Source organism: Canis lupus, chromosome 5 (genome assembly GCF_048164855.1).
Source record: "Canis lupus baileyi chromosome 5, mCanLup2.hap1, whole genome shotgun sequence".
In the NCBI taxonomy this organism is placed as follows: domain Eukaryota; kingdom Metazoa; phylum Chordata; class Mammalia; order Carnivora; family Canidae; genus Canis; species Canis lupus.
The window spans coordinates 84,857,191-84,885,118 of record NC_132842.1 but is presented as its reverse complement, the minus strand read 5'-3'; the positions used below and the strand labels follow the sequence as shown (position 1 = coordinate 84,885,118).

At 66.5% G+C, this 27,928-nt stretch overlaps 1 protein-coding gene across 4 annotated transcripts; it reads left to right on the top strand.

Moving 5' to 3' along the window:
* The first annotated feature begins 456 nt into the window (after positions 1-456).
* TNFRSF1B (TNF receptor superfamily member 1B) lies at positions 457-27,629 on the top strand. Of its 4 annotated transcripts, none has more exons than XM_072828315.1 (10): positions 457-592; positions 17,222-17,327; positions 18,894-19,022; positions 19,210-19,359; positions 19,797-19,890; positions 20,219-20,457; positions 20,959-21,036; positions 21,793-21,827; positions 23,254-23,461; positions 25,577-27,629. In XM_072828315.1, the coding sequence occupies exons 1-10, from the start codon at positions 515-517 to the stop codon at positions 25,861-25,863; spliced, it is 1,404 nt and encodes a 467-aa protein (XP_072684416.1). In that variant the 5' UTR covers positions 457-514; the 3' UTR covers positions 25,864-27,629. The 4 variants fall into 4 exon arrangements, with proteins under 4 accessions (XP_072684416.1, XP_072684420.1, XP_072684418.1 ...); XM_072828319.1 differs by lacking the exon at positions 457-592 and adding an exon at positions 16,199-16,214; XM_072828317.1 differs by lacking the exon at positions 457-592 and adding an exon at positions 16,524-16,715.
* Positions 27,630-27,928: the final 299 nt, after the last annotated feature.

Sequence of the window (27,928 nt, the reverse complement as noted above, 5' to 3'; positions counted from 1 at the left end):
GAAACATAAACCGCCTTGTATGCGCGGGACGCTCTAATGCTCCGAAGGTCCGGCTCCGAGGTCAGTGCAGGGCGCCCCGGGGGGTCTGGATCCCCGAGAAGCGGGAGGTGCCGCCCGAGCTCTGTCACCTTTGGGAGGTGTCCGGCCCAGTTAGTGCCCCGCCCGCCTGACGCAGGCCCGGCTGAGGCCCGCGGGAGAGACTCGGGGGGCAGCGGGCCCTGGAGGGAGGCTGCGGGGTCCCGGGCCGGAGCGGCTGGCGCGGGCGGGGCCGGCCCGGCGGGTGGGTGGGAGGAGCCCGGGTGGGAGCGGGGCCTGCAGGGGGCGGGGCCAGCGGGGGGCGGGGCCTGGAGGGGGCGTGGCCTCGAGGGGCGTGGCCTCGAGGCCCCGCCCCCCCCGCCACCTCCTCCCTCCCGCCGCCCGCCGGCTTTCGCTTTCCGTCCGAGGCGCGGGAGGCAGCGGAGCGCGGGGAGGAGGCGCGAGGGCGACAGTCGGGGCCGCCCGGGCCGCCCGCACCATGGCGCCCGCCGCCCTGTGGGCCCTGCTGGCCGCCGGACTGCAGCTCTGGGGCGCGGGGCGCGCCGTGCCCGGCCAGGTGGGTGCCTCGCGCCGCCCTCGCGCCCCGGCCGCGCTCCCCCTCCCCTCCCCGCCCCGGGGCACCCGGCCCCGCTCCCCCCACCCCTACCCACCCCGGCCACGCTCTCCCAGCCCCGACCTACCCCGAGGCGCCCCAGTCGCGCTCCCTCCACCCCTACTCACCCTGGGGCGCCCCAGCCCCGCTCCCCCCACCTCTACCCACCCCGGGGCGCCTGGCCCCGCTTCCTCCACCCCTACCCACCCAGGGGCACCCTGGCCCTGCTCCCTCCACCCCTACCCACCCCGGGGCACCCTGGCCCCGCTCCCTCCACCCCTACCCACCCCAGGGCACCTCAGCCACGCTCCCTCCACCCCTACCCACCCCAGGGCACCCCGGCCCCGCTCCCTCCACCCCTACTCACCCTGGGGCGCCCCAGCCCCGCTCCCCCCACCTCTACCCACCCCGAGGCACCCTGGCCCCGATCCCTCCACCCCACCCGCCCCGGGGCACTCTGGCCCTGCGCCCTCCACCCCTACCCACCCCGGGGCACCCTGGCCCTGCTCCCTCCACCCCTACTCACCCTGGGGCGCCCCAGCCCCGCTCCCCCCACCTCTACCCACCCCGGGGCGCCTGGCCCCGCTTCCTCCACCCCTACCCACCCAGGGGCACCCTGGCCCCGCTCCCTCCACCCCTACCCACCCCGGGGCACCCTGGCCCCGCTCCCTCCACCCCTACCCACCCCAGGGCACCTCAGCCACGCTCCCTCCACCCCTACCCACCCCAGGGCACCCCGGCCCCGCTCCCCCCACCCCTACCCACCCCAGGGTGCCTACCCGCACTCCCTCCACCCCTACCCACCCCAGGGCACCCCGCAGGGGCTCAGGGCAACCGAGGTGCCGCCCCCACCGGCGAGACGACCATGGCTCGTGCACCCAGACCCCCGCCGGGCACCCCGCCCAAGGCCGCCGGGGCTCGAACCCGGGTCCCCAGGACAGCCCCGGGCTGCTCCCCACTAGAGCCAGCACCCCACCGGGCAGGTGGTTCCATACCAGGGTGCTGTCCCCACTGGGGCCGCGGGCACCCTCTTCAGACTTCCTCCTCCTCTGGGCTATGGTTTTCCTCTTTCTTAGAAATACCAGGGCTGCGCCCTGAAAGAACAGGGCCAGGTGTGCAGTAAGCGCCTAATAAGGGCACAGGAGGGCCGTGGGCTGTCTCCCGCACTCTTTGCACAGACCCCCCACCCCAGGACCAACTTGGGGTGTCCGGGGACCATTTCAGAGCCTGTGCTCTGTGGGCTCTGGGTGATGGGAAGGAGACAGTGTCTTCAGGGCCCCATGGGCTTAGTTCTGGGGACACAGGAGGTGAGGGGGGCCTTCTGGGCGTGTTATCAAAGGCATCCGGGGTCCCTCAGGGACTCCAGGAAGGTGGAGGAGGTGTTGGTCAGCGTTACCTGCACCCACCTCAGTAGCAAGGTGGAGCGTGCGAGGAGATTGCTCATCCTTTGCCTTCTGGGGCTGTCCCCGTAGCCTGGTGGGACAGAGTAGCCCCATTTCACAGAGAAGGCAAACAGAGGCTCAGAGAACTTGTATTTCATGGAAGGGCATGGGGGGCGCCCTTCCGTCAATCCCGCCTGGCCTGGTTGGGGAGGCGGTGTGCCCTCGCGCCTTCCGTGGTGCCCTTACGCTGATGGACGCGCCGTGTGCCGACCCAGGTGACCACCTTGGCCGGGCGGACGGGGGAGGCGGCACTGACTCGTGTGGTGAGGCGGAGTGATTCACTGGCTGTGACTGGAGACGGCTTTAGAGTCCGGTTCTTGAGGGCAGAGGATGGAGGCCGTGGGACCAGAACTGACTCCCCCGCAGTGGGTGCCAGGATGTGCCCTGGGGCGGCCCCAGAGGGTGTCCCAGCTCTGAGCGCAGGAGCGAGTCACAGGCCCGGGCCTGGAGAGGTGCCGTCCGTCCCCGGAACCCTGGGGTCCCGGAGGCTCCCGGGGAAGAGGAGCAGGCCCAAGTCCTGGGGGAGCGTGGGGGCCCTCCGGACCAGCTCTCGTCCCTGCCCGGGTGCTCCACGGCCTGGCGCCGCTCTCTGGCCCCACTGCCCCCCCGACCTTCCCTGTGGATCGCTCCTCCTGCGGGGGGACCTCCGTCCCTGCCCATCCCTGTCTCTGGCCTCCAGCGGCAGAGGCACAAATTGCCCCGAGCGTCCGAGGTCGGAGTGAGCCGCGATCTGGGTTCTCTCTGCCACCTCTCGCCCCCCATCCCCCGGGCGTGTCCCGTCCCCTGGCCCGCTCCCCGGGAAGCCTCCCCTCGGTCTCCCAGCTGGATCTTCTGCTCTTCGCTCCTCCTGAGGACAGACTCTCTTCTGCTTTTAATCCAGTCTGTCTGACCCACCTCAACAGATGGAAATTTCCTGGACTGCAGGGCCCATGGGGTCCTCCTCCCCCTCGGTAGTCCCACAGTAGCTCCTTTTTTTTTTTTTTTTGGACTAAGTGCCAGGCACTGTCCTCGGCCTTCGGAATCTCACTGAAGGCTTCCTTACGGCGCCTCCTCAAGGGGCAGGTGTGCAAACCGAGGCCCAGGGATGGGGTGACATTTCCCAGGACTGTAGAGCCGGGGGCGAGCGGGGGCTGCGGGGACCCGAGCACGGAGCTCCTGTCGCTCTGGCCTCCCTGTGTCTGTCTGCCCCTCCTGCCCCCCTGCCCCAGGTCCCGCATGCTCCCTGTGAACTCAGCAAGGTGGCTGTGAGGAGGGAGCCCCCAGGAGACCTGGCGGCAGGTGTGGCAGGCTGGCTTTGCCACCAGGGCTCTCGCCTCCTTTAAAATCCGTGTTTGCTGGCTGGCGTGGATGCGTCACTCCCTCCTCTCATTCGGGCATCGGGCAAGTGACCGGCAGGAAAGCTGGCAGGGTAGGCGAGCACTCGGTACCCTCCGGGGTGGGCGGCCCGGCCGTCGGGCTGTCTGCTCCTCGCTGGGGGACGGGGCCCACCTCCCGCCGCAGCTCCTGAGGCTGCAGGGCCACTGCGTGCCTCTTCATTACCCAGGGCCCGGGCCAGCTCGAGTCTAGGGGAGCGCCGGGGGCTCCCAGACTGGCCTGGGGATGGTGGTCTTTGGAGTGGAGGTGGCTGAGTGGTGTCCGTGCTGACCCGGAATGTTCGTTTGGCCTGCCCGACGTCCCGGAGGGGCACCTGCCAGCTGATGAGGCTGTGGCCTGGCAGTGGGGCACCCCAGCACAGGGCCGGGGCAGGCGGCCGGGTGCCCTGCCACGGTGCCACTCATTCATTCCCCCAACATGTGTGGACACCTTCTCCAGGCCACCCTGGTGCTGGGCTCTGGGGACCCCGAGATGCTCCAGCCCTGCAGGAGCCCCACTGCCAGGGGTTGTGGACCTGGGCACTGTCCCACCTGCCCTGGTGAGCTGGGCCCCGGCAGTGAGCCTCCGTCCGTTCTCCTGTCTGTGCACCTTGCTCTCCTTCAGAGCCGAGTGCGTGTGAAGGGCATTGCAGCAGATACGGCTGAGAACCTGCCCGCATTTTAGTGTCCGGTGACCCTCACCGCCGTCCTGGGGCCTGACCCAGGGGCTCCTGGAGCACTGTGTTTCTCCAGCGTGGGGCACCTTTTAGGGTCCTGACCATCCAGTGTTTCCTGGGGGCATAGCCAGGAAGGTTGTGCATTAGGTGGGGTGGGTGGGGGGAATTTTGATGCCAGCCATGGTGTGTGTGTGCGTGTGTTACATTTAGTGCTAGTTCTCAGTTTTATGCCATGCTGGCTGCTTTTCTGATCCTTGAGCATGCCACACAGACACCTACCTCAGGGCCTTAGCACTTGCCTCTGCCTTCATCTTGAATGCTCCTCCTACTGATGTCCTCTGGTTTCATTCACTCCACTTCCTTCTGCTGAAAGAAATGATTCTCAGAGAGCCCTTCTCTGACCATCCTGCCTAGGAGAGCTCCCCGCCAGGCGTCCTCCCTCCCCTGAACTGCTTTGTTTTGTTTTAAAATATGTTATTTATTTATTTATTTGACAGAGAGGTAGAGCCAGAGAGCGCACAAGTGGGGGGAGCGGCAGAGGGAGAGGGAGAAGCAGGGGCCCTGACGTGGGGCTCAATCCCAGGACCCCAGAATCGTGACCCGGGCTGAAGGCAGACAGCCAACCGACTGAGCCCCCCAGGCGCCTCTCTGCTCCGTGGTCTCATGCAACACCCGTCATCTGTCCTATTTCTTTCACTTCCGTTGCTCCTTCCTACTGGAACGTCAGCATCGTGAGGGCAGGGACCTGCCCTCGGCTCGCAGCCCAGAACGGGGTTCCTAGCACACGTGACACTGGGCCGCGTGGCTGTTGTGGGGCTGTCCTGAGTGTAGGATGTTTAGCAGCATCCCTGGCCTCCACCCACTCGACGCCACTAGTCACCCCCCTTTCGTTGTGGCAAAGATGTCACCCCCAGTGTAAACGTCCCATTGCCCTGGTCGGGAACCAGCGGCTTGGAACAGGGCCCGGCATGCAGTAGGTGCTCAAACGTGTTGAATACGTGGGCGACAGTATTCACTTGAGCTGCGGAACCGCCCCGTGTTCTGGGTGAGACAGAAGAGCGTGAGAAGCCAGGGGTGGCGGGGCTGCTTCCAGTCCGTCCCCCTCCGTCCGGGGTATTTCTCGGGGCTCCGCCTCGTGCTGCGCTCGGGTCTGTCTGGGCGCGGGTGCTCTCCCTAGAGTGCTCCTTCCTGTCCCCGACATCCCCACCCGAGCTCGTGACGGGGCCACCCACTGGCAGTGACTCAGGGCCCCTGTCCGCATGTGACTTGCCCAGAAGCAGGCAGGGAGGGAAGCTGGGGCTTGGGGAGGAGAGCGGGGTGCCACCAGGGGAACGGGAACCGGGTGGAGGTGCCGGCGCCCCGAGTTCCGGCCGCCCGGGCTGGCCATGGGGAAGCGGAGTTGATGACTTAGGGGAAGGGCCCAGGCCTCGGAGTCACAGGGCCCTCAGCTCGGTCCCTTCGCCCGCTGTCCAGGCTGCGTCCTCGCCTCGGGGACTCTGTGGTCATCGCGCTGGCTCCCGGTCGCTCGGAGGTGCTCCCCGGGCTCCCCCTGCTCCCCCAGCTCCCCGGCTCCCCAGCGGCCACTTGCGCGTTTGTGGCTTTGCAGGGCCTCACCTGACTCCGGGTTGGGGGGCGCTCTGGCTGAGGGGGGTCTCTCTGTCCCTGAGCCGTGGGGCCCCAAGGCCTGGTGGAGCCCCGAGAGCAGCCTCCCGTGTGCCTACCCTTGCCCAGCGGCCTTTCCTACCCCGGCCTCCACCCTGGGGCCACCCATACTGGCCGGTCGCCTGTGCTCGGGGCCTGAGCTTGCGGCCACGGCTGTGGGGTCAGTAAGGCCCACCCCCAGTCCTTGAGAATGGCAGGTGCTTTATGACATTTGAGGGTGAGCGAGGGGGCACATTCGGTGTGGCGCCGTGGACCCTGATGACCCACGGCCTCAGCCTTCCCGCCTATGGGATGGGCCTTCCGGGCTGTCTCTAAAACCTCGTCTCTCGCCTCTGTGCTCCTGAACTTCTGTTTGCTCGTAACCCCGCGGAGGGAGAGCCCCGTGGAGGATCGTCTGAGGCCAGGCCGTCCGTTCTCCGGGCTCTGAGGGACTTCTGAGTCAGCGAGGCTCCAGCAAGGAGCCCCGGCCTGTCTGGAGAGCAGCGCTCCCAGCCGAGCGCGGTCCTGGGCTTGCGTGACGGCGCCCAGGTCCTTTGCTTCTCTGGGGCTCGGCATCCCAATCTGAAGCCTCCCGTCGCCCACCCCGTCGCCCACCCCGTTACCCACCCCGTGACCCACCCCGTGACCCACCCCCTTACCCACCCTGACATTCTCTTGGATGTCGGGCAAGTGCCGGCTCTGCACATGCTTGCCACAGGCCACGGCCGAGGGGTGAGGGGTTTGGAAGTTCCCCCAGGAAGGAGAGCCCAGCACCCCGCGCTGTTCCTGGCTTGGCCTCCCAGACTGCCTTCCTGCTGACCTCAATCCCCTTGGCTTTGCTGGAACCATCTCCCTGACCCAGGCGCCGTTAGCATCGAGGAATCCTGGCTGCCTGTCCACTCGCTTCCGAGATGCAGCAGCTCCAGGCAGAAGGGGATTCACGGGTCCCCTGCCTCCCTGCCCCTTAGTAAGGTGCGGAAGCCAGGCCCGTCGGGGCTGAGACCGTGGGCACGTGTGCACCGTGGGTCTCCGCTGCAGGGCCGGCTGTCTGGGAACCCCCAGTTCAGGGAAGCCTGGTGGGGAGCGACGGCTTCCTCGAAGAAGTGCCTTGCCACCTGCATCGGGCACCTGCCCTCCGCGCTGGTTCGGGGCCCTGCCGGCCTCCTCCGCGGCCCAGGGCTGTGGGCATCGCCCCCCTCTGCTGCACTGTGGCAGGGCCCACCCCCCGGGCCCCACGGTCATTTTCCACCGTAGTGTGTTGTGAGGTCATGGGGTGGGGGTGGTGACATCACTGTGGTTTGGGGCTCTCGGGTGACGCACCTAGTAGGAGGAAGTGTCTGTTTACCGACCGACCGGGGTTCGGAAGACTAGGTTTCCTCCCGCCCCGAATGTGAGCGGTGCTGGGGGAGCCGGGTGGGGAGCAGCTGCCCAGGAGGCCCCAGGCTGCAGCTGTGGTTGGCCTCTGTGCCCTGCTTTCTCGATGAGGGGGACACCGTCCTGCCACCGCCTCGGGCCTCCACGTCCGGCTTTGCGGAGGTGGAGGGGTGGGGACAGGTGTGTCTCAGGTGTCACCCGTGAGGTTTATGATCCCCAGACGGTTGGCTCCACCTCCAGAACGAGAAGGCCCATCAGCCAGGTCTCCCGCGCCAGGGGATGACATGGGCACAGAGCGAGGCTGCAGACGCCCCTCCCGGGCCCCGGGTGGGCCTGCGTGGGGCAGACGGGCGTGTGGAGGGCCCTCTGACTTCAAGCCCCGCGGGCGGGTCTGTTTCTGGAGCGCTGGGTCCTCAAGAGGCCAGCAGACCCGGGAGCCGGGGCCCTGGTGGCCCAGCCGCCGACCAGAGACGCAGCAGAAATCCCCAGGGGCTTTTGTTTGTTTTCCTTTGCTGTCCAGACAGTGGCCCACCGAGTGTTTCCATCTGAGCTTGGCCCTGGGTGGGTACGGCTGCTGTGGCCGCGGGTTCAGGGAATCGAGTGGGCCTGGGGGGCGGGGGGCGTCTGGGGACAGGCGGGCCGTGCGCGGTCTCTTCTGGGCCGTCCGTGGGAGGCCTTCTCGGGGAGGTGCCAGAGGCTGCCGACGTGACCGCAGCCCGGGGCCGGGGCTCTGAGGCCTGGTCCTGGCTCAGCCTCCGGCTCTGAAGGGCTCGGCCCCTTTCTTTCTCCTCCGGCGCGACCCTCAGCCCCCGGACCTGGCCCACCCTGCCTTAGAGTCCTTTGGCCCCAGGTGCTGGGGGTGGCGCTGTGCCGTGCGGGGTGGGGGATCGTGGCTGTGGGCAGAGGGGGGCGCAGCCCTGGCCTCCGCGTGGCCCCACTCCCACGGCCCCACTGTGGACCTGACGGTGACTCCGGGGCGGGGCTGTTCCCAGCACCTCACCTTAGGTAGCAGGAGCCCCCTGCACCGCCGGCATCCTGGGCGCCCCCGTTTGGCCTTGCTCCTGCTGACCCACAGCCCCGCTCGCAGAGACTCCGTCCCGCTCGTTCCGGGAGCCTCTTGCCTGCTGCTGCGGCCTCCTGTCCCCTCCTGTCCCTCCCCACCCCGCCATCACCCCCATCTGGATGGCCCCTTGGTCACTGCCCTCATCTTTTATTGTCACTTCCCTGCCTCTGCCCCTGATCCTGTCCTCTCTCAGGTCCTCGGCCTGCAATGACCACACGGGGATCCCTCTGAAAGCTGAGCCCTGAGGGTGGGCGGGGTGGGGATGAGTGGGTACAGGAGGGGGTGGGCGTGGAGGGAGGCAGGGCGGTGGCTAGACTGTAGCTGGGGGGGGGAGCCTGGCGAGGAGCAGTGACAGCACAGGGGGCTGGGGGCCGCGGGGGACCAGCTAACGCAAGCAGCGGGACACGTAGACTGTGCTAACGGTGGCAGCCCCGGCGATCTTGGGAGCGGCTACTAAATAGTCATCTTTTTTTTTTTTTAATGGTTTTATCTATTTAGTTGAGGAGGGAGGAGGGGCAGAGGCGGGCTGCGGGGCTGCATCACGGGCCCTGAGATCATGGCCTGAGCCAAAGGCAGCCGCTTAGCCGCCGAGCCCCCACCCCGGGCGCCCAGCGCTTTCCGTGTCCTATTTCCTGACGGCTCACCCCAGCCCCCGGAGCGGATACTGTCTGCGGATGAAGAGACTGACGTTTATTAAACAGATGAAGTCTCGAAGTCTCGTGCTGCTGGCTCGTAAGGGGGAGTCTGAATTCAACGTGCTGTCCGGGGTGGGGGCAGTGGGAGCCACTGCTGGTTAGAGAACGGCCTGGAGGGGCAGTGAAGCAGAGGGGGCCCCACGGGCTGCAGGGAGGGCTAGGGCCGTGGAACAGGCCGCGGGACAGAGGCCCTTGGGAGGCGGAGTTGAGTCTGTGTCCCACCCTGAAACGCAGGGTCCCTCTGCCCTCGGCCCTGTGACTGGCCCCAGCCAGAGCCAAGTGACTGGTCACCATCAGAGCCAACGCGGGGCCACAGGGAGGGCGTGGCCGGGGCTCGGAGACCCTGGCGGGGCTGGACCCGCTCATGTCAGGTGTGCCCGGTGTGCCGGGAGGTGGGCTCTGCACGGGGCAGGACCTCCGGGGGCGGGGGTGGGGCCAGGCCTTCTCCGGGCGCTCAGTCCTCACGGCCCCCGGGAGGGGGACCCGCAGGACCCCCATTTTATAGGAGGGGCAGCCGAGGCCCCGGTGTCGAGCCCTCTGCTCACTGAGGCAGAGCCAGGATCCCACCGCGGGCGATCGGAAACCTCCCCCGGGGATGCGATGGTGGTCGCCAGCCTGGAGGGCTCCCCAGCTGAGGACAGACCCCTCCCTCCTGGGAGCCCTCTCCTGCCCGCCTCCCGCTCCCCGTCCCATGCTGGTTCCAACTTGTTTTGACTCCTTAGAAATGAAAACCTTTGCTTCTGTTAAACAGTTCAGCATCTGTTAGGCGCCTGCTGTGTCCTGTGCAGGGGCCGGGCCGGGCCAAGCCAAGAGCAAGGACCTACCAGAAGCCCTGGGGGCACAGGGTGCTCACTGCCGGCCGCGCTCAGCCCTCCGGGGCCCTGTGTGGCCGGCCTGCGTCTGTCTGTCCGGTCCTACGGGTGACAGGCCCCAGGCTGCAGATTGGCCGGGCTGGGATTAGACCCTTAGACCCGGGGACCTTGAGCTCAGGCCTGAGGGTGGTGGAGCAGGTGGTTTTAAACCGAGCCACGCTTGGCTGGGGGCAGGTGGCTTCGGGTCCTTCTGGAAAGACCATGAGGAAGGAGGCTGTGGCTGGAGGAGACGCCGGGACTGGGGGGCAGGAGCCGAGGAGGAGATCGAGGAGGCCACTCAGGCAGGCCAGTGGGGGGAGGGGGGTGCAAAGGGGTGCCCCCCACCCCCAAGGAGCCAGCGACCACGCCCTGCCCGAGTCCAGCGCTGGCACTCGGCACAAGGCCCGGCCCCAAGAACCGGATACCAGCCTGGGCTTCCTGTCTGCCCCGGGCTCACTTCTGAAGCGACATCACAGGCAGGAGGCAGGGAGTGGGATGTGTCACCTCGGGGCCGCCGCCTGTGATGTGGTCTGCCTTTTCTGACGCAGATGCTGTTCCTCTCCATGACGGCAGACGAGCCTCTGCTGCGCGGGCCCAGCTCGGGCCGGCCTGACGTGGCCGCACCCCGCAGTCCCCGGGGCTCCCGCGAGCCCCCAAGGACGGGCCCCAGACGGCTCTGCAGCTTCCTCGGGCGCCGCGGGGCCAGGGGCTGCCATGCAAATGATGGGGTTTCTCTATTGCTTGAAGATGGTTTCCAGCTGTGTAGGGGTCTGGGGTCCGCAGGCGCCTCCGCCCTCCCACGGCTGCACCTCTGCCCCTGGGGCCCTGGAGGCCCCCCGGGACAGTCATGCGCCCGCCTGTGCCTTGTCACTCAGTGTTCCCAGGGGAGTCGTGTCCCTCTCGGGAGCAGGACAAGAAACAGGGCATGAAACCGTCCGAGGACACGGAGCAGACGTGGCCGTGACTAGCTGCTGTCTGCCCCTTGCTGGCTATCTGTTCTCGGACGTACTGTCGAACCTCCAGAAGCCTCTATTTCTGCATCCCTAAAATGGGGTAACATTGATGACTTACGTCGGTGCGGGGATAAACGAGGGGACGCACGAGGTGCCCAGTGCCGTGTGTATACAGCAGGTGTTTATCCTGGGGCCGCGCCCCTGCCCCCATCTTTCTGACTCTGTGAACAGGGTAGGTTCGAGGGGCACATGCTACTCCCCAAAGCCCGAAGCTTCTCCCTGGAGCCCCTTCCCTCCTCCTCCCCTCCCTGCACGCAGGGGCGTTCCTCAGGGAGCCTGGGAGTGCAACCCCCTTCCCCACGATACTAGCATCTAAGCTGGAGGGGGGGGGTCTCCAGAAACTCAAAAAAGCCTTGACAAACCCCAAAGACATTGCACACGTGGTGGCAGGAAGAGCAGAAGGCTCCGTCCCCCGTTGCAGAGCTTTCAGAGGACAGTGTCCTGCGGCAGCTGCGGCTTCTCCTTCCCCTGCTCGGCCTTCCTCTCTCTCACTGTCTATTTATAAATAGGAGAAGGGACTGAGGGCCACCACCTTGGGGTACATTCGGGGCCGGGGCCCCGCTCCAGGAGCGGGGAAGACTGGGAAGTCATCTGGTGCAGGGTTGCCCAATTGCCCAAGAGAGCGCTGACTCAGCCTCCAGAATCCGCCTTGCAGGGCTGCCCGGCTGATGGCCCTGGTGGCGCGGCCACCTTGCCCGGTGCTTCCTCCCCCGCCTCCCTGTGCCACCGCTGTGGTTTCTTCTCCTCCAGGGGGAGGGAGGGGAGGAGGCCAGGAGGGGAGGGGCTGCCGCGGGGACAGGCAGTCCCGCTGGCCCGAGCGAGGTCTGGCTCTCTGTTTGGCCCTGGCAGGTTCTGAGGCCCGCTGGCCGTCAGGAGCTCACAGCCGTACTACTGCCCCTTATTCCGGACACTGTCCTCTGGCCACTTAGTCGCCCTCCAGGCCCTGGCTTTTGGCCACCCAGCCAGGCTCTTTGTTTGGGGTCCTGTCGCCCCTGCAGATGTTCCCCTGGCTCTGGCCTGTGGGACCCTCCTCTCTGCCCCAGTTGGGCCTCCAGCCACTGTCACGGCAGCTGGCCTGCCACCGTCTCCTGACTTCGGTCCTCGAGGAGTAGGTCAGCGTGGGTGGCCCTCCAACTCCTAGGGTCACAGGTCAGCCTCCCCACACTTGGCCTCAAGGTGGGCAGGGACCCCCTCCTTTACAGGGCGGCATCCAGCACCGCACTGGCCCCGCACAGCTTGCTGCCCAGTCTTGTCCTCGCCTTGTCCATTTTCAGCTGAAACCAAGCAGAAGGAGCGGTTCTAATACTCCGTCTGACACAAGGCTACCACTTGGGGCCTGTGCAGACCTGAGCGCTCCCCCGGGGGTCCCCGGACCCTGCCTGTGCTCCTCCAACAGCCCCGGGAGGAAGCAGGGCAGGGCCTTGTGTCACCATTTTACAGGTGACGGTGTTGAGGCTCAGAGAGGGGGACACCCACACGTCCCCCAGGACCAGCGCGCACCCAGACCCCCTCCCGGGATGCCGGGGGTCTGCACCTCGGGTCCCTCTGCTCCCAGAGGCCACTTGCACAGGTTGCCCTCACCCCGGGCAAGGAAGGAGGGGCAGGGGCTGGGGCCTCCCCCGGCCCCAGCCTGGCCTCACACCCCGGCCCCACCTCCCAGCTCATTCAGTCTTTCCGAGGCCTCTCGGGCCACCCACTCACCACCCGGTCCTCTGAGGTCTGGGAGGGGCCTGAGCCTTCTGACCAGAGCTGGAAGGGGCTTAGAGCACCCGCCAGGCGCAGGTACCGTTGCCAGGCCAGGAAACAGGCGCAGAGAGGGCGGGCCCTGCCCACCTGAGAGGGGTGCCTGAGGGGGACGGGGTGGGGGCACCTGTGGGTGGGCCTAGGGGGTTGAAATCCAGTCTTCCTGGGGCGGAGCACGCAGGCACCGTGATGCCAGGGAGGAAGCGCGGCTGGAGGCGAGGAGGCCGTTGAGGCACAGTTTCCATCTGTGACTCGGGGGTAATAACAGCCCTGAGCTCTCGGGTGGGTGCGGGCCAGAGGGGCGGGGCGAGGGGGCGGCTGGGGCGGCCTGGCCTCCACCCAGCATGGTCCCCAGGTCCTGGCAGGCGGCAGGCGGCAGGGCAGGGGCGGGGTGTGCGCTGCTCGCCCGGACTTCGTGCAGCAGCGTCACTGGGAGGCTGGGCCCCGCCCCTCTGGGCCCCGCCGCCGCCCCTGCCTGGGCCCCCGCGGTCTGCCTGCGCCTGGCACGCGGCTCCTGCTCCTGCTGGGCTGTGCCTTCGCCCCGCCGCCCGCCCCGCCCTGCCCCTGCCCGCCAGGGGGGAGCCCCGGCTCAGGTGGCAGGTGTCCCACGGGCTGCAGCTGCGGAAGACCCGCCTGTACCGAGGCTCCTGGGAAACAGGCCGGAGCTGAGGGCAGAGGACGGGGCCTGTGGTGATGATGTGTGAGGCAGAAACGGAGCCCTACGGGCTCCCTGCTCAGGGCTCCCTGCTGAGCAGGGCGGCTCCCTCTCCCTCTGCCCCCCCTCGTGCTTTCTCTCTCTCTCTGTCTGTCTTTATCTCTCAAATAAATAAATAAAATCTTAAAAGAAAAGAAAACAAAGGAAAGAGCCCGAGTTAGAGACCCTGTGTGCCCGGTGAGCCAGGGCCCCAGTGCCTGCTGGGCGCGGAGGTAGATGGACGGGGCGCGGCGCCGCAGTGACCCCGGGACGAGGGTGTCGCTCCGTCTGCATCTGCAGTCCTGAGGGGGAGACCAGAGGTTCCTCTGGCAGGACCAGGACGAGAGGCAGGACCCAACTCCACCCCAGCCTTCTTGGATGACCTCAGACAAATGGCATGACCTCCCTAAGCTGTGAGATGGGCGCTCGCCCGCCTGCCCTTGGGGTGGAGGGAGGGTTCCATAGCCCTGCACCCGGCCGGCACATAGTAGGTGCTTACTGAATACCCCGCGGTTGGTCTTCCTCCAAGGGCCAAAGCAGAGAACCCGGAAGAGTGATGGAGGCCACATGTTTGGGGGGGCCCTGGGGGTCCTGAGTCTGTGTCAGGGGAGAAGGGAAACTTGGGTGCCTGTTCTGGGGCCCTCGTTAGAGAAGGAGGCAGGGGAGGGGGCAGCAAGGAGTGCGGGTCCTGTTGTAGGCTCGGGCATGCCCCCTCCCCTCTGAGCAGCTGGGCTGTGGACCTTGCGGGGAGAACCGCCCCCCCCCACCCCGGATCTGGGCACACGGTTGCTCCTGGGAGGCAGCAGGTGCTCCTTCTGCAGGTTTCTCCTGTCCTGGGAGGAGGGAACCCGGGTTGAGCAGAGAGAAGGGAGCTGCTGGGGCTGGTGGGAGGCCTGAGGCCTGTGGAGGGGGTGGCCAGGCCCGGACGTGGCCCACCCGCCAGCCTGCCCAGGCCCACAGCAGCCACCAGCCTCTGGAATGGCCTAGAACTTGTGGGAGACCAAGGAGGTGGCTTTGCTGCTTTCCATCCCTATTTTGCACATCAGATGTGCCTCATACATTGTATGTTAGATGGGCCCTCCCAACCCCCTCCCCTCCCTCCCCCCTCCCCTCCTCTCCCTCCCCATCCCCTCCCCCCTCCCCTCCTCTCCCTCCCCATCCCCTCCCCCCTCCCCTCCTCTCCCTCCCCATCCCCTCCCCCCTCCCCTCCTCTCCCTCCCCATCCCCTCCTCCCTCCCCTCCTCTCCCTCCCCCATCCCCTCCCCCCTCCCCTCCTCTCCTTCACCCATCCCCTCCTTCCCCCCTCCTTCCCCCTCCGCTCCCTCCCCCTCCCCTTCCTCCCCCCTCCCCTCCTCTCCCCCCCTCCTTCCCCCTTCCCCTCCCTCCCCTCCCTCCCTCATCTCCCTCCTATCTCACCCTCCCCTTGCTCCTCTTCTCTCCCCTCTCTAACCTCTCCCTCCCCTCCCTCCTTTCCTCCTTCTATCCCTCTCTCCTTCCCTCCCTCCAACCTTTCCCTCTCCTCCTCTCCTTCCCCTCCTCTCCCTCCTCCCCTCCCCATCCCCTCCCTCCCTCCTCTCCCTCCTCCCCTCCCCATCCCCTCCCTCCCACCTCTCCCTCCTCCCTCCTTCTATCTCTCTCCCTCCCTCTTTCCTTCCCTCCAACCTCTCCCTCTCCTGTCCCTCCCCCCTCCCCTCCCCCTTCCCCTCCCTCCCTCCTCTCCCTCTCATTTACCCATCCCATCCACCCGCCCACCCCTCCCCTTCTCTCCCCATCACCACACTGGGTCACATTGCCTGCCAGTTAAATGAGTGATTAACAGTCATCAGTGATTTCCAGCTTTTTACCTGAAACCTTGTATGTTGAAAAATAGGGTTTGCTAAACTGCTGAGTAAATTGAGTACTATCCAATTTATTTCCTCATTTTAAAATGTCAGAGCTGCCGTGTGGGTGGGTGATCTGTGGGTCTGAGTCCCTGCGACAGCAGCGGAGGGATAGAGAAGCTTCCACTGGCCCGTGTCCCCAGAGCCGCTGCCACCTTGTGGGGGCCTGGAGGGAGGTGGAGGTGGGCGTGGGCGTGCCCGGCCCCAGGCCCCCCCAGGCCCCCCCAGGCCGCCCCAGGCCGCTGCTCCACAGGGCGGGGAGTGACCTTTCGTCCTGCTCCTCTGCTCTGCGAGGGGCTTTCTGTTCCTCATTGTTAAGCCGTGACGGGGCCGCGGTTGGCTTTGTTTCTCTTCTGTCCAAGAGGATCCACAGGCCTGGAGGTTGCTCAAGGGGGGGCTGACCCGGGCGCCAGCAGGAGGAAGTGTCGGGAAGGATGCTCAGTACAGAATCTACAGGAAGAGACCCTCGAGGGGAGGCCTCGGGCGGTGGGGGGCAGGGGGACGGTGGGGGGCAGGGGGCGGGAACCCTTGGGGCGGGGAGCGCAGCCTTGGCCGCCACGGGCGGGCCCTTTCCCGGCAGGACTTTGGACCCTGACAGGAAATCCTCCCCCTCGGGCGGGGACAGGCCTGGGGCTGCGCAGGAGCTGCCCTGAGGGTCGGGATTCTGGGGGTTCTCGGCCCCACGTGAGCGGTAGAAGGGGCCCCCCTGCGCTCGGGGCTGCCCCCCGCCCTTGGTACCAGGGAGCGGGTGACCGGGGCGCTGCAGAGGGTGGGACCTCTGTGCCCAGGGCCCCCAGCGCTTGCTGTCCGTGGGGGTGGGTGTCGGGTGTTGTGTGTGCCGCCAGGGGGGCTTCTTTGCTTGTTTTCTGTCCCTGGTTGACGCAGGGCTCCTGGGCCCCGGGTCTGGGGCACTGCGGGTGCCTCACCCCGACGGCGGCCCCCTGATGGCCCCGTCCTGTCCCCTCTTGTCCCGGTGCCCGCAGCCCACCGGGGGACTGTGAGGAGCGTGTGTGCGCGTGGACGTGTGTGCACACGTGCAGCCACAGGCACGGATGTCCCCTTTCTAGGCCCTGTGTCGGCAGCAGGGTGCCCGCCACCGTCGCCGCCACCTGTGCCTTCCCGGCGTCACCGCGGGGACTTTGGTGCCGGGCCAGGCCGGAGGTGGGTCGGGGAGGCCGCTGCCGGGTGCCCCCCAGGAGGGGCGCCGCCCTGGAGCCCCCACACCCGCGGGGGGATCGCGACTTGCCCCCACCCCGCAGGCTCACAGGGCACCCATGCGGGGCGCAGCCAGTGTGCTGGGGCCCCAGGGGAGGTTGGGACCCGGGCTCCCAGGTCCTTCGGGGCGGCCGTGGGCTGGGGATGGGCTGTTGTCGGAGGAGGCCTTGGGGCAGAGGCCTGTGGGCCGGGAGGCCCAGCCCTGGGGGGGGCGGCCGGTACGAGGGGGCCGAGTGGGCTGCCGTAGGGCCCGTGGGCTAGAGCCCCTGCAGCGCTCGGACCCGCACCTGGCACCGCACACGTGCTCACACGGGGGACCTGTCATTGCTGTCACCGAGAGCAGTCGTCCGCTGGGCCCCAACCCTGTGCTGCGAGCCCTGCATTGGAGTCTGAGGGCCTAGAGATGCTGGGGCTGTGGTTTGCGTGCCTGCCTCGAGGATGTTTGCGGTGCGTGCATGCGTGTGCAGGCACATCCACGTGGATGTGTGCATACAAGCACGGGGGTCCGTGCGCCCACCTGCCCCACGTCAGAGTGAGCCCAGAGGGGGAGGAACCTGCCACAGCCTGGGGGAGTCAGGGAGGACTTCCTGGAGGGAGGAGGCAGCACTCAGTTGGAAGCACCCAGGGGCGATTCCCGGGGCAGAAGGGAATAGGAGGCATCCTGGGCGGAGGGCTGCTTTGTGCTGAGCACCGTGGTCCTCTGTGGCTGAAGCCACTGCCCTGTGGGCAGCGTGGGGGCCTCGTATCTGTCCCTGGAGTGTTGGGAGCCGCCTCGGGCTCCGGCCAGGGGCTCAGCCGCCACTGAGGGAGGGAGAGGAGGCAGCAGAGGGTGGGGACCCTCCGCCTATCTTTCCCTCAGGGGGAGAAGCCCCCACGTCAGCGGAGCCCCAGCAGGGCCCCAGGGTGGCCGTCGGGTAGCCACGCTCATGGCTGTCCTGCCTTCCCTCTTCCAGGCCACGCAGCTCCCCTACGTTCCGGATCCGGAGCTGGGAAGCTCATGCCAGCAGAGCGAGTACTTCGACCAGAGGACCCAGATGTGCTGCAGCATGTGTCCGCCTGGTGAGGGCTGGGCCTGTGGGGGCCGGTGCCCCGCAGGGAGGGAGGGCGCGTGGCTAACTGAATTCCTTCTAGCTCACCGTTTGGCCCTGCCTCTCGCTGCAGGGCCTTCGCCTATTCTGTTCCCTCTTCCTGGCACAACTCCCAGCTCCCTCCCCTCTGGGTTGGCTCCTACTTTTCCTTTGGACCTCAGCTTAGATGTAGCCTCCTCCAGGAAGCCTGTCCCCCCTGCCTGGTCAGATCTGGCTCCTCCTCTGAGCTCCCACTGGCCCCCCGACCCCCCCCGAGGGGAGCTCTTCCCCTACAGTCGTGGCCTCCTTTCCTCTGGCCTCCACTGTGGGCTCCTCCGGAACCAGGATCGTGAGCTCGTCCGCGGGATCCTGGGCCTGGCGCGATGCCTGGCACGCAGGGGTGCGGAGTGCATGTGTGGGCGAACCCGCGAGGGGGTGCCGAGGCCTAACCCGGCTGGGAGAGCAGAGTGGCTCACTCCTGGTGACCCAGGCACTCGTTCATTCATACGTCCACTCCCGTACTGTCCAGGAAGCATCCGCTCGGTGTCGGGCACTGGGCTACGTGCTGGCGGGACAGCAGAGAGCAGGGCACACGAAATCCTCACCCTTGTGGGCTGCGTATCTGACAGGCACAGACGAGCCAGCGGAGGAAATGCATGTGTGCTCCTATCAGAGAGACAACAAGGCAGGGGGATGCCGAGGGAGACAGAGCGGGACACGCTGTTTTATAGGTGGTGGTCAGGGAGGGCCTTTCTGAAGAGGCGACACTTGGGCAGAGACATGCAGGACGTGAGGGACTGGGTTATCCAAATATCCCGTCAGGCTGGAGAAACAGCACGTGCAAAGGCCCTGAGGTGGGGAGCCTGTCTGGTGAACTTGAGGAACGGTGAGGCCAGTGTGTTGCCCAGAGAGAATAAGTTAGCAGGGGCCGTGGTAAGAGTTTAGGTTTTTTTCTACAGAAGCCATTGGAGGGCCTTGGGGCCGTTAGCCTGAGGCGCGGGTGGGCACACAGGTACCTGTCATCTCCCCCGTTTTAGGAGATCTCACAAGTGACGCTTTTTCTGTTAACTGGCAGGGGCTCTGTAAGAAGTCAGTGGATTAGCAGAGCAGTGCATATGGCAGGATGGGCTCAGGGTTGGCTCCAGTGCCGTCCCGTCTCCTGGCTTGCCTTGCCTGCACGCACGCAGGAGTCCCGCGTCCTCGTCCTTGACAGGAAACCAGGGGCTGCATTCCCACTGCTGTTGTCCTGCTGGTTCGCACCCACAGACGGAGAATTTTAGCCAACCATAAATCAGAGAGGAGCCAGCCAACCAGTTCTCACTCAAGTGTGATTGACTAGCAGCAGGCGGTTCCAATGATGGAATCCCAGGCATCTGGGAAGAGCAGAGGAAAAGGGCCTTTTATGAGCCTCAGGGCTTTGGAGGTGAAGCGACAGCTGGGGCCTGCAAGATGTGAGAGCCTGGTGAGGGGCGGGAGCCCTTCCCAGGAGGCCTCGGCCCGGCGTCAGCAGACTGGAGGGGGGCACTGACCGCGGCCCTTGCGGCCCTTGCTTTCCCAGGCTCCCACGCAAGGCTCTTCTGCACCAAGACCTCGAACACCGTGTGTGCCCGCTGCGAGAACAGCACGTACACCCAGCTCTGGAACTGGGTTCCCGAGTGCTTGAGCTGCGGCTCCCGCTGCGGCGCCGGTGAGCGGGCTCGGGGGGCGGGCTGGGTCCCCGGGGCGTTTCCACGCGCCAGAGCCCGAGGCCTGCAGGAACAGCCCTTCCCTGTGTGTGTGTGGGGGGGAGGCGCAGGGGGAACCCTGCTGGAGAGCGAGCCTGCAGTCTTGGGGGGGCCCTGGGCAGTGACCCTGGCTGCCCCCGCCTCTTGTAGACCAAGTGGAGACTCAGGCCTGCACGCGGGAGCAGAACCGCATCTGCAGCTGCAAGTCGGGCTGGTACTGCACGCTGAGGAGGCAGGGAGGGTGCCGGCTGTGCGCACCCCTGCGCAGGTGCCGCCCGGGCTTCGGCGTAGCCAAACCAGGTACGGGGCCGGCGGGGCCTCGGGGACCCTGGGGGCCTCTCCTTCGGGGGCGTTGAGCCGTCCCCCCGGCCAGGTGCCTGCTGCCCACCAGCTGCCCTCCCCGCCCCTCCCATGCCCACACACCGGGTTAGGCGCCCCCTGCCTGGGTGCTCAGCCTCGGGACCCGGAGAGGGACCACGTGAAGCCCGAAGCTCCCGGAAGATCCACTGGTGCCCCAGAAGTTGAACCCACATGATCCTGGAGACCAGGAGCTCCCTAGAATTGGTTAAACAGCAGAGCGCCCAGCTGTGTGTGCGTGTGTCAGACGCACACGTGTGTGTTCTAAGGGGCAGAGGTGCAGACCGAGATCCCCAGGCCCCTCACACGTCTCCTAGGGCTCCCGGGCCAGGCCCGCTTGTTCCACTGAGTTAGTGACGGGTTCCACGTTTTCCCTGAAGGAACTGCAACGTCAGACGTGGTGTGCGCTCCGTGTGCCCCAGGGACGTTCTCCAACACGACGTCATCCACAGATACCTGCCGGCCCCACCGGATGTGAGTGGCCCGGTGGTCTGGTTCTGGAGGAGCAGGGAGGGCGGCCCCCGGGCGGCCGTGCCCTGGGACCTGAAATCCCCCATCTGCTGGCTCCGGTTGAGGCGTCGGGCAGCCTTATCCACCACCAGGATGGCTCTGTCCTGCGCCGCGGGGTGCGCGGGTCCCAGCGCAGCCGGCAGGGGTCTAGCGGCCTCGCCCTGCAGGCCAGCGTGGGCGGGCGCAGCACGGGGGCAGGCCAGAGGGTGGGGGGCACGGATACTGCTGGGAGTCCCCGGCTGCCCTGAGTGAGCCCGGCCACGCGAGCCCTCCTGGCCTGTGTTGCCCGCAGCTGTAGCTCGGTGGCCGTCCCTGGCAACGCCAGCGTGGATGCGGTGTGCTCACCTGCGCCCCCCACCGTGAGAACGGCCCCGCGCCCCGCCTCCACGCGGCAGCCAGGGTCCACGCAGCCCCGGCCCGCGGAGCCAACGCCAGGACCCAGCACGCCTCCTCGGACCTCCGTTCTGTTCCCGGCGGTCCCCAGCCCCCCGGCCGAAGGGCTCAGCACAGGCGACATCTCGCTTCCGATCGGTAAGCCTCGGAGGGCTCGGTCAGCCTCCCGCCTCCCTCCCTTCTGTCTCAGGGTCCCCCCCCCAGAGCCCGCTGCGTCTGTCCTGGACGCAGGTGGTGGTGAGACGTGGCCTCTGCTGAGACCCGAGACCCGGGGCTGTCACTGCTGAGAACCGCGGGTAGGGGGGTGCGTCAGCGTTTTCTCCGCCAGGGCAGAGGGGCTCCCAGGTGGTCTCAGTAATGGGGACAGGGCTGGGCCACCTCATGGGCTTCCCTCTGGGGTGAAGACTACGTGGGCTGCAGAGCTCAAACTGGTGACCCCGGGGACGAATGTGGCCGACACACACGTTTAGTTTGGTGCCTGGTTGGGCTGGTTTGTCGTGTAATTAAATTGGAGAGCCTCCGACTGGGCTTGCCCCTCCCGTGACCCCCGGACACCCCTGCTCACTGACTCAGCTGCCCAGCCCCTGGTGCCGGCCTTCGCTGTCTGCAGCTGTCTTGAGCTTCTCTTTTTCCTTGTAGGACTGATTGTAGGTGTGACGACCTTGGGTCTGCTGCTAATAGGGCTGGTGAACTGCGTCATCGTGACCCAGAAGAAGAGTAAGCTTTCATTCCCTCCTCTTTGATGGTTTCATCCATTTGTTCTGGAGGCTCTTCTGGGTCCTCTTGTGACCCCAGCACTGGGCACAGCCCTGGGGGTCAGATGGAGCTGGAAACGGCAGGCTCTGGTCCGTGGAGCTCGGAGCCTGGGGCAGAAGGCACTGCCGCTAACTCACCTGCTAAGAGACACGATGCCATCAGAGCAGTCTCAGGGGGTGGCAGTCTGGGGTTCTTTTTTATTTGTTTTAAGATTTTATTTATTTATGAGAGACCCAGAGAGAGAGGCAGAGACACAGGCAGAGGGAGGAGCAGGCTCCATGCAGGGAGCCCGATGCGGGACTCGATCCCGGGACCCCGGGGTCACGCCCTGAGCAGAAGGCAGATGCTGCACCCGAGCCACCCGGGGGCCCCGGCAGTCTGGGAGTCTTGTCTGGAAATCCTGGGGATCTTCCTGGGCTTCTGGGGCAGGAGGCATGTGAGCCGCAGCGGATTTCCACGGGTAGATGTGTACAGGACAGGAAGGGCACCCGAGGGTGAGGGCACAGCGGGAACGAAGAGCGGGCGCTAGAGAAGTGGTTGGTGCCGCGGAGGGGCGCGGGCCGGGGCCCCCGTGTACCTCGTCCGGGGGTGATCACCGCCCCAGGGCTGGGCCTTCTCTGAACGGCTGTGCCTGGGCCCTGTGCTCCCCCTCCTTATGGCCTGTGTGGCCCGAGGAAGCCACTGTCCCTGATGTGACCCCCTCTCTCTTCTCCGCAGAGAAGCCCTTCTGCCTCCAGGGAGAAGCCAAGGTGGTGAGTGCTCCTCTGCCCTCCCCTTGCTCCTCCCCTTGCTCCTCCCCGCTCCCCTGCTCCCCTTCCTGCTGGGCTGGCTTGCCTGGGGGAGCAGTGGATTCTGGAGGTCCGTGTGTCCTGTGTCCGTGTTGGCCCTGTGGGCGGAGGGAAGGCCAGCCAGCCCGTGCTCGTCCTCAGGGTCAGGCGGCCGTGCAGGGCCACATCAGAGAGTGGGGCACCCCCATGCTGCCCCCCCACCCCCCTCCCCGGGTCCAGGGGGCTGGGAGGGGTTGGCCTGGGGTTGAGAGGGAGGCTGGGGTTCTGGGCCCTGCGTCCTGCCCTCACTTCCACCAAAGCTGCTCGCCTTTGATCTTTCTACGAAGTAGGGTCTGTGGGGGCTTCTGCTGGAGCCGAACCTGGGCCGTGGGCTCCTGGTGGGGGAGGCACGCCGTCGCAAGCCACCTAAAGCGGAGGGGCCTTATTTTTCTCACACTGTGGAGGGTCGAGGGGTTGCCAGCTGCGGGACCGGTAGCCGCGTCCCTGCGGGAGACTGCGGCCCTCAGCTCTGCCCCCTGCGGCAACACGTGTCCTCTTGCGTGGGGCCTCACCCGTGAAGTCGTGGTCCCCCCTTTGTACGTGAGCGCCGGGTTTGCGGTGGGCGGAGGGGGCAGTGCCCGCCAGCCACCAGGCCTTTTACCAGGACGTCAGACGGTGTCCCTGGAGCCCTGGCGGCCTTCTTCGTCTCTCTGGCTGGAGCAGCGTCGCAGGCCCGGGCGCTTTCCCAGCCTGAAGGGGGGGGGAGTGGGCGCTGGACGGGCTGTAACCCCGACGGGGCAGGTGGGGCACAGTGTTTACCCAGCGTAGGGACGAGGACAGAGTCCCAGCACCTCCCCCCGAGCTTTCTCCCCGTCTTGTCGCGTCGGGGACTCCCTGCACGGGCCCCTCAGCCGTACTGCAGGCCTCTCCCCGCGGGACACCAGCCGCGTCCTTTCTCGGGAGCAACGGGCCAACAGCGTCTCCAGATGCTGCTGAGTGTCCCCTGCAGGACACGCGCCCTGATCCAGGACGGAGCACTAGGGATGCGGCCGAGCCCCCGGGGGCCTAGTAGCAGGGCTCCCACGGGAGCCGGGAAGTCCCGTCCTCCTCTGGGCCTCGCCTGCCTTCTGCGCAGAGTCCTGCACTGCCCCTAGGGCTCTGGCGGACGGGGCCACGGTCACCCCCCCCCCACCCGCGGCTCGCACACCCAGGGCAGCCAGATGCTGATCCCAGAAACCACACAGAACCCCGCGTCTGGGGAGCAGGGCATGGAGGGAACAGGCAGCGGCGGGCTGAAGCGCCGCGTGAACCACGGCCACCGCCCGCTGATGTCACAAGTGCTGCTGGGGTGCCCAGGGGAGGAGGGGAGCTGGCCCCGCTCACCGCTCCCCCTTGTCTCCCGCCTCTCCAGCCTCACCTGCCCGCCGATAAGGCCCACGGCGGCCCCGGCCCCGAGCAGCAGCACCTGCTGACCACGGCGCCCAGCTCCAGCAGCAGCTCCCTGGAGAGCGCAGCCAGCTCCGCGGACGGGAGGGCGCCCCCCAGGGCCCAGCCGCCGGCGCCAGGCACCGGGAAGGCCCATGGGTCTGGGGAGGCGCAGGCCAGCTCCAGCAGCTCAGGTGAGAGGTGGGAGCCCACCTGGCTCCATCCCCCACTCTGTGCGCCTCCTGGGCCTTGTAGACAATCCCAGCTCGTCCTTGGAGTCCCCGATATCCAGGAAGGGGTTTTCCCGTGTGTTATGGCGTATAAGTGTTACGTGTCCTAACATCACAGCATCATGATGCATTCTATGTTTATTATATAGCATCTGAATTATCTATTAAATACTACTATATAGTGTTATCTTAAAACCTATTGCATTTGACAGATGTAGATCCTGAGGCCCAGGGAGGCTCAGGAGCTCGTCCCAGGACACACAGCTAGTCAGAGGCAGGAGATCCCCCTGGGCTCTCAGGATCCAGAGCCCTTTCCACGCAGGTGGAAAGCTGCGTGAATAGTGGTGTCTCCAGGGCTCCACTCACTGTGGCCCGTCGCCCAGTCCCTATGGGCCTGAGGCATCAGGGCTGTGGGGACCTCATGGGTTCTGGAGAAGCCCAGGCCCCATTTACACAATGTATTTTGCTCTGGACCTGGTCTGTGACGGGGTCACCCATGGGGAGAAGCCTCAGTGCCCCCGTTGGAGGGAGGTCCTGCCCCCTCCCCGAAAGCCTGGGGCTCCCTTGGGTGTATTTTGCAGGGGCAGGTGAAGTCCACGGGCCTGCGTGTCCGTCTCCCACTGCTGGTGGGAGGTCAGGGGACGGCAGGGGTCGGGTCCTCCCAGGACGCCTCCCTGGCCGCTCTGGTGCCTTGGGAATCTGAACGGGCTCCTTAACCCTGCTGAGCCTCCGCTTCCTCAGCTGCGGATGAGCAGGGCATCTGGCTGGCGGGGCTGCGGCCTCTGCCTCCCTGCCGCCTGGTTCTGGGTCTGCGCCCTCCCCGGCTGCCTCACACACTGAGGTGCCCACCCCGGGGGCGCCGGCCCCTCCCGCCCTCATCACTGGGATGCCTTGCTGGTGCCCCCACCCCAGCCTGAGAGCTCCCCATGGAACGGGTGGCCCGTGGTCCTAAACCTTCACTGGATGAGCGCCTGAGACTCCAAAGAGAAACTCCTGGCCTTTGAGTCTTGGAATCATCTTTCTGATTTCCTAGCGACAGGTCTTCCATAGTCCTCCTGGTGTGGCCTCCGCTGTGGCCTGGAGGTGGACCCCGACCATGTCTCCCGCCCCTCCTACCCTCTGCCCCTGCTCTCTGTCCCCCCAGCTCTCGGGTGTCACCTCTGCTCCCCCCTCCTCCCGCCCCCACATCTCTCGCTACCATGGGAACGTGCGGTGGTGCCCACGTGTCGTCCCCCATCCGCCCCTGCAGCGTCTCAGTCACTGTGTGCAAAGGCCGTGGTGACCGAGTGACATTTGGATGCTGTGGTGGCTCAGGGTGGAAATTTCCTTCTGCCCCCTTAGTGCAGCCGTCCCTCCCCTGGCCTGTCTGGGGCTGTTCCGAGCAGAGCCACTCCCCGCTCCCTCCTGCTTTCAGGCTCCCAGGAGCTGGAGACAGACACCCAGGCCACCCCGGGTGCCCCTGACAGCAGGCGTGGCTGGGTGCTTGGCCGGGCCCCGCAGTAAGAGCAGGAGCAGCTCTCCTCGTAGGGGGGCGTGGTGCATGCAGCCCCTTACACCCAGCATCCAGCGCCCCCAGCTGGTGGGGACACTCAAGGTCAATGTTTCAGCTCCACGAGGGAGCGATTTCCAAACCCTTTGGTGTTGACTTTACTGCAAGTGGACAAGGAGCCGGTGACAGAGGGGTCTCGCCTTTTCCTGGTTGGTGTGGCCAGGACTGCTGAGGCTGCCTGCGGTCCCGAAGGGGACTCCTCATAGTCCTTGTCCGCTGCGTGACCCGGGTCTGTAACGCCCGCTTACGGTCCGGCTCCCTTCTCTGACTCTAGTGGGGAGTAGGTTTTGTTCTTGGGCCCCTTCACCTGCTTTACGTAATGGGCTCCTCCCACCTGTGGGATGAGTTGCTGGGAAGTGACTTGCCCGAGGTCACACAGCAGAGCTGGGCACCGTGGCCTCTCGGCTCTTGGCCTGGCGCTCCGGACCCTTTTGTCTTAAACCTGTCTCCTGGGCAGCGGACAGGCCTCGGAGACCTCCTGCGCCCCAAGACCCCCCACTGACCGCCCTCTCCTGTCTTATGTTCGGCAGAGCCTTCGTGCGGCGGCCACGGGACCCAGGTCAACGTCACGTGCATCGTGAACGTGTGCAGCAGCAGCGGCTCCGACCACGGCCCTCAGTGCTCCTCCCAGGCCAGCCACACGACGGGGGACGTGGATGCCGGCCCCTCCAGCTCCCCAGATGACCAGCAGGTCCCCTTCTCCCAGGAGGAGTGCCCGTTTCAGTTCCAGCCAGGGGCTCTAGAGACTCTGCTGGAGAACCCAGAGGATAAGCCCCTGCCCCTTGGTGTGCCTGACGCTGGCATGAAGTCCAGTTAGCCAGACTGGCGTGAGCTGTGTCACAGCCCAGGTGGGCTGTTCCTGGGCCTTCTAGGCCCCCACCCCCCAGGACTCTGGCTCTTTCTGGGCCAAATTCCTTTAGTGGCCCCACAGCCTCAGCCTTCCTCTCATCTGCTGGCAGAAGGGTGAGGCAGGGAGAATTGTGGGAAAGCGCTCCTGGCGTGGTGTGCGTCCCTCCGGGAGGCTAGCTGGACGTGGGCATGCCGGCCCGCCTGGAGCCAGCCCTTGCCACTCTGAGTGCCGCCCCCCCGCCCCAGCTGGTCCTGCGAGTTCAGCTTCTAGAGCCCTTATTTTTGTAATTTTTTACTTTAAAAAAAAATCCCTGGGCTCTGTGCAGCCCTGGCTTCCTGGGAGGCCCGCATCCTGCCTTCCATGGAGAAGGGGCAGTGCTTTAGCCTGATGCTGAGACTATAGGACGGTCCCAGCATGGCGGGGGCGGGGGGTGTCCTTGATCAGATGGTTCCGTGCAGGGAGGGGACGGGGGACCCCGGGTGCAGCTTGCAGCACCCCCGGATCCGTGCCTGCCAGCTTTACCTCCTGCACGCGGCGGGAATCAGACACTCAGAGGGCCCAGCCAAGCAGCCCCCGCGAGTGCTCCGGTTGGGGCAAGACGGCCAACCTCCAACCAGAAATCTTCCGATTTTAACACCCGGCAATTAAAAAAAGAAGAAGAAAAAGAAAAGCACCGTGCAGGCGGAGGAGCCAGCAAAATGACCAAGCGGAAGTCGGAGCTCGCTGGTCTCTGCTTTGACCGTCACGGATTCACCTGCGGCTCCAGCCCCGCCTCCCGCCTCCGCCTCCCGCCTCCCTCGGTGCCGGCTTCCCCGAGGGAATTCCAGGAACCGGAGATGACTGAGGCCCACAGTCTCCCTCCTCCTACCTCAGCCCCCGCCTCCGAGGAGGCTCCTCTTGGCCTCAGCACCCCCACCTTGCTGGTCCTGGAGCCCCAGGGAGCCTGCGGGGCCGCCGGGGTGCTCTGCCTGCCGGGGTCTCCTGGGGACGCGGGACGCCGAGAGCCAGTCTTGTGTCCGTGTGTCTGTCGTGTGCTGTTGGTCTGTGGAGCCGTGTTGTTGGGTCGTCCGGCCGGCCCGAAGCAGCTGAAACCGGCAGTTCTGTCCCAGGATTCTTTCCTGTTAACGGGTCAGGCCCCTTCCCCCAGACACGCACCCGGAGTCCTTCAGAGCACGGATGGACAGTCGGACGCGTGCGGCCTTGACCGAATTCTGGAAGGAACGGGGTGGGGTGGGGGGCTCCTGGACAAGCCAGCCGGGTCCCGGGTACTTGGATCCCTTGTTGAAAATTCCACTGGACTCGGGGCTGGACTTGGATCTGAGCTCTGGACGGTAGGCGAGTCCAGCCAGTGCCACGAGGAGAAAGAGCTTCCCAGAAACCAGGATTCCCTTGGAGTCCGACGTCCGGCTGCCCGGCAGCCCCTGCCCCTGCCCCTGCCCTGCCCCTGCCCTGCCTCTGCCCCTGCCCCTGCCCTGCCCCTGCCCTGCCCCTGCCCCTGCCCCTGCCCTGCCCCTGCCCTGCCCCTGCCCCCGGCCTCGAGGCGGTGGAGCGTGTCTGCCCCCTGGTGGGCCGCCCCGGGACGACCTCAGGCCCCGCTGCTCTCCCAGGGCAGCTCTGACCCCGAAGGAGACCCTCCCTGGGGGGCCGCGGCTCCCAGGCTTGTTGATCCCCGAGTTTGTACTGTATACTGGGTAGCACTCCTGCTTCTAAGTAAACCTTGTTTTGTACATCGACTCCTGGCTCTGGCTGTGCGTCTGAGCTGGGGCCTGTCCGTGGTCCGTGGTGCCACCGATGCGTAGGGGGCGGTGGAGTGGTGGCCGCTGGGCCTGGGACCCTCACGCTGCGCTTGCTGAGAGCCCGGCCCTCCGCCCTCCGTCACGCCCAGCACCTCCTGCCGGCCTCTGACTGCGCCCTCTTCCCAGGCCCTGCCACTCGCTGTCATCAGCCTGTTTTGGGGTGAAGGGGGGGGTCTCTGCAGATCTGCTTGTTCACAGGCAGTGGGAGCGAGGCTCCATCCGGTGGCACCTACGCC

Excerpts from the sequence above, each read along its gene's own strand:
- TNFRSF1B (XM_072828315.1), top strand. The coding sequence starts at position 515 with ATGGCGCCCGCCGCCCTGTGGGCCCTGCTGGCCGCCGGACTGCAGCTC. Across the intron at positions 19,023-19,209 it reads CGGCTCCCGCTGCGGCGCCG|ACCAAGTGGAGACTCAGGCC; the intron begins GTGAGCGGGCTC and ends CGCCTCTTGTAG. Across the intron at positions 20,458-20,958 it reads CGACATCTCGCTTCCGATCG|GACTGATTGTAGGTGTGACG; the intron begins GTAAGCCTCGGA and ends TTTTCCTTGTAG.